General features: G+C 42.7%; 1 protein-coding gene across 1 annotated transcript in view; it reads right to left on the bottom strand.

Annotated features, from left to right (window-relative positions):
- Nucleotides 1–395: 395 nt before the first annotated feature.
- Nucleotides 396–4,466, bottom strand: part of LOC106867646 (NF-kappa-B inhibitor-interacting Ras-like protein 2) — a 5,337-nt gene continuing 1,266 nt past the window's right edge. Inside the window, exons 3-6 of the mRNA XM_014912611.2 lie at nucleotides 3,511–3,606; nucleotides 2,118–2,165; nucleotides 1,244–1,339; nucleotides 396–611 (exon numbers count right to left, since the gene is read on the bottom strand). Coding sequence (XP_014768097.1) covers nucleotides 411–611; nucleotides 1,244–1,339; nucleotides 2,118–2,165; nucleotides 3,511–3,606 — 441 coding nt within the window. The 3' untranslated portion in view covers nucleotides 396–410. The remainder of the gene's footprint in view (nucleotides 612–1,243; nucleotides 1,340–2,117; nucleotides 2,166–3,510; nucleotides 3,607–4,466) is intronic.

The raw sequence follows: 4,466 nt of genomic DNA, 5'->3' as shown, positions 1-4,466 counted from the left end.
ACAGCAGCATCAAAACGAAAATCAAATGGAAATTGTAGTTGTGATATGTGTGCCAGTGGCACGTAAAAAGCACCATCCGAATGTGGCCGATGCCAGCGTCGCCTTGACTGGCTTCCGTGCTAGTGGCACGTAAAAATCACCAACCGATCGTGGCTATTGCCAGCCTTCTCTGCCCCTGTGCCGGTGGTACGTAAAAAGTACCCACTACACTCAAGGAGTGGTTGGTGTTAGGAAGGGCATCCAGCTGTAGAAACTCTGCCAAATCAGATTAGGGACTGGTGCAACCTCCTGGCTTTCCAAACCCCTGTTGAACCATCCAACCCATACCAGCATGGAAAACGGACGTTATATGATGATGATGATGATATTATCTGGCGTGCTAACGATTTTGCCAGCTCACTGCTTTTACCTTACAGGTAAATATACTCATGAGTGAGAGAAAGAGAGGGAGAGAGAGAGAGGGTGTGAGGAAGAGTAAGAGATGAGAAGAAATTCTGTGCTGCATGTGGCCACCCACCTTTCTCTTTATTGGCCCACAACTGTGCTGTATTGTAGTCAACCTGGCGGCAGTCTTGGAGCTCCTTTTTGTTCCCAATAGCAATGATAAAAACCTGTAGCAGAGAACGAGAGTGAATCGTGAGACTTGTCTAACAATTACATACAAGTATGCACACACACACACACACACACGAGGGGGTGCTGAAAAGCTCCTGGCCCTAAGGGTATCGTGAAATGCCTTATTGGAGGCTTAACTTTCTGAGTTCTTTTAGAGAAACTGAAGGACCGCTGCAATAAGTCTGTGAATCTGAGAGGGGAATATTTTCAATAAAATCATAATTAACTGACCTTCCTGTAATTTCTTTTACTCAAAGCCAGGAGCTTCTCAGCACCCCATCGTGTGTATCATGAAAAACTTGACCTGGTCAGTCTAAACCTAAAACTGGTACAATATTTGGGCCAGGTATGGCCGGTTTGAAAGCTAAAAGGTTAATAATATTCATTTTCCACATGTATATGCAATGCAGATTTACTTCTTTCTTATCTCAATATTTGCTTAAATAATTATATTTAATCATGTTTTATCTTGTAGCTTTGAGATTTTGACGATCTGATTGTCTATTTTTAGAATGGCATTGTAGGATAGGCGTGAAAAGCCTGATCTGGTCAGTAGAATATAAAGGTTAATGTTCATTTTCCACACGTATATATATATATATATATATATATATATATACAGACTCACCTCTTTCTTATCTCGATGCTTGTCAATGTCTTTCTTCAGTTTGTCCAGCCGCTGGAATGACTCCCAGTTGGTCACGTCATAAGCCAACACAAAGCCCTGACAAAAGAGACAGGAACCACTACATACAGCACATGTTTATATACACTCAAAGGGTGTGTAAACACGTACATAAAATACATAAATAGGAAAATACAAACAATACATATATATATATCATCACCATCATCATCATCGTTTAACATCTGCTTTCCATGCTGGCATGGGCTGGACGATTTGACTGAGGACTGGCAAGCCAGGAGGCTACACCAGGTTCCAGTCTGATTTGGCAAGGTTTCTACAGTTGGATGCCCTTCCTAATGCCAACCATCCTGAGAGTGTAGTGGGTGCTTTTTACGTGCTCCCAACAAGGGTGCCAGTCAGGTGGCACTGGCATCAACCACGCTTGAATGGTGCTTTGTACGTGCCACCAGCAAGGGTGCCAATCAGGCAGCACTGGCATCGGCTTTGATTATGGTTCAACAGGTCTTCACAAGCACGGCATAATGCTCAACAATTGAAGGGTGCTTTTAAATGGGTCAGTTATGCAACACTGGCATTGGCCACAGCTATGATCTCACTTGGACTGCCGGGTCTTCTCAAGCACAGCATATGTCCAAAGGTCTTGGTCACTTGTCATTGCCTCTGTGAGGCCCAATGTTCAAAGGTCATGCTTCACCACCTCATCCCATGTCTTCCTGGGTCTACCTCTTCCACAGGTTACCTCCACTGTTAGGGTGTGACACATTTTCATACAGTTGTCCTCATCCATTCGCAACACATGACCATACTGGCAACAACAACAACAAGAAGAGATAAAGACCAAATAAATACTTACATCAGGAAAGTTGAGATATTGTTTTGGGAGATCTGGTTTGCTTCCATCCTTCAAGAGAAACGGAAAACGGAACAATCACATCACATGTTTAACGAACATTTTTAGATATGTTTTCAGGGAACTACGATGAAAAAAATATGAAAAAGATACGGTATATAATTTTTTGGTGCAGGGGGTTCTTCGAGACATGCAATTTATTTTAAGGGTTATGCAAGGCGCAGGAGTGGCTGTGTGGTAAGTAGCTTACTTACCAACCACATGGTTCCGGGTTCAGTCCCACTGCGTGGCACCTTGGGCAAGTGTCTTCTACTATAGCCTCGGGCCGACCAAAGCCTTGTGAGTGGATTTGGTGGACAGAAACTGAAAGAAGCCCGTCGTATATATGTATATATATATATATATATATATATATATATATATATATATATATATATATATATATGTATGTGTGTTTGTGTGTCTGTGCTTGTCCCCCCACCATCGCTTGACAACCGATGCTGGTGTGTTTACGTCTCCGTAACTTAGCGGTTCGGCAAAAAGAGGCCGATAGAATAAGTACTAGGCTTACAAAGAATAAGTCCTGGGGTCGATTTTCTCGAGTAAGGCGGTGCTCCAGCATGGCCGCAGTCAAAAGACTGAAACAAGTGAAAGAGTAAAAGAGAGAGTAAGGGTAAAAAGGCTGAGAAACACTGGTATAAACTATACAAGTGTCCGAACATGTTTTAAGAGAAAAACTAGGCATAAGAAGCATCAGATGTTGTATGCAAAGAGAGAGGACTGCGCTGCATCCACATGCATCACATTGGTCATGTGATGTATGTAGATGAGGACAGCAGTGTGAAAAAGTGTTGATCTCTCACTGTGGGGGAAACCTGTGAAAGGGGTAGGCACGGGAAGATGTGGGATGAAGTGGTGAGAAAGGAACTTTGGATGTTGGGCCTTAACTGAGGAAATGACAAGGGACCGGGAGATGTGGCGATTTAAGAAGTCACATCAAAATAAGTGAATCATGGTCATTGCCAGTGACACACAAAAGGCACTTGTGCCAGTGACACATGAAAGGTAACTGTATTGGTGACATGTAAAGGGCACCTGTGCCGGTTTTACATAAAGGGCACTCGTGCCAGTGACATGTGAAGGGTATCTGTCCTGGTGACACGTACAAACTACCCAATACATTCTGTAAAGTGGTTGGCATTAGGAAGGACGTCCAGCTATAAAACTGATGCCAAAACTCATGACTAGAGCAGCTCTCTGGCTCACCAGCTCCAGTTACACCGACTAGCTCATGCCGGGATGGAAAACAGGTGATGATGATGATGGTGTGTGTGTGTGTGTACATGCTCACAGACAAATGTAAGGTAGAAAGTTCAAAGAACCAAACGCAACATACCAAACCAGCTGTGTCAAAAATGCGGACTTTTTCTTTGACTCCTCGATCAGTTTCGATGACGGCCGTGTAAATATCTTCAATTGTCGGCATCGTCGGCTGTGCAAGCAAAATCAAAATCATCATCATTATTATCATTATTATTATTATTATCATTATCATTACTATCAAGTAAAGCCGCAAACTGGCAGAATCATTAGCACACCGGGCGAAATGCTTAACGGGGTTGACTTAGCCTTTCATCCTTTCGGGGGTCGATGAAAATAAGTACCAATCAAGCACTGGGGTCAATATAATAAACTAACCCCTCCCACCAAAATTTCAGGCCTACTGCCCTTTAGTGGAAAGGAGATTATTATTATTAGGCAGCAAGCTCGCAGAACCATTAGAACACCGGACAAAATGCTTAGCAGTAGTTTGCCCGTTAGATAATGTAGTCCTAGATATACTACGTCTGAATATATGACAGGATAGTAACAGATGGAACATTGTTGATCATAGGTCTGCCTGGATCACGACTGGCCTGGGGCTAAACAACAACAATGAAGGACACATTAGATGATGTAGTCCTAGATACACTGTGTCTGAATACATGACAGGATAGTCACAGATGGAACATCTTTAATCATTGGTCTGCTGAATCAGGATTGATCCATGGCTAAAGAACAACACATTAGATGATGTAGTCCTAGATACACTATGTCTGAATACATGACAGGATAGTCACAGTTGGAACATTGTTGATCATAGGTCTACTGGATCACGACTGGCCTGGGGCTAAACAACAACAATGAAGAAGGACACATTAGATGATGTAGTCCTAGATACACTGTGTCTGAGTACATGACAGGATAGTCACAGATGGAACATCTTTAATCATTGGTCTGCTGAATCAGGATTGATCCATGGCTAAAGAACAACACATTAGATGATGTAGTCCTAGATACACTATGTCTGAT

Source organism: Octopus bimaculoides, chromosome 30 (genome assembly GCF_001194135.2).
Source record: "Octopus bimaculoides isolate UCB-OBI-ISO-001 chromosome 30, ASM119413v2, whole genome shotgun sequence".
NCBI classification, from domain to species: domain Eukaryota; kingdom Metazoa; phylum Mollusca; class Cephalopoda; order Octopoda; family Octopodidae; genus Octopus; species Octopus bimaculoides.
The sequence above is the reverse complement of the archived record's forward strand: the minus strand, read 5'-3'. Positions and strand labels throughout refer to the sequence as shown.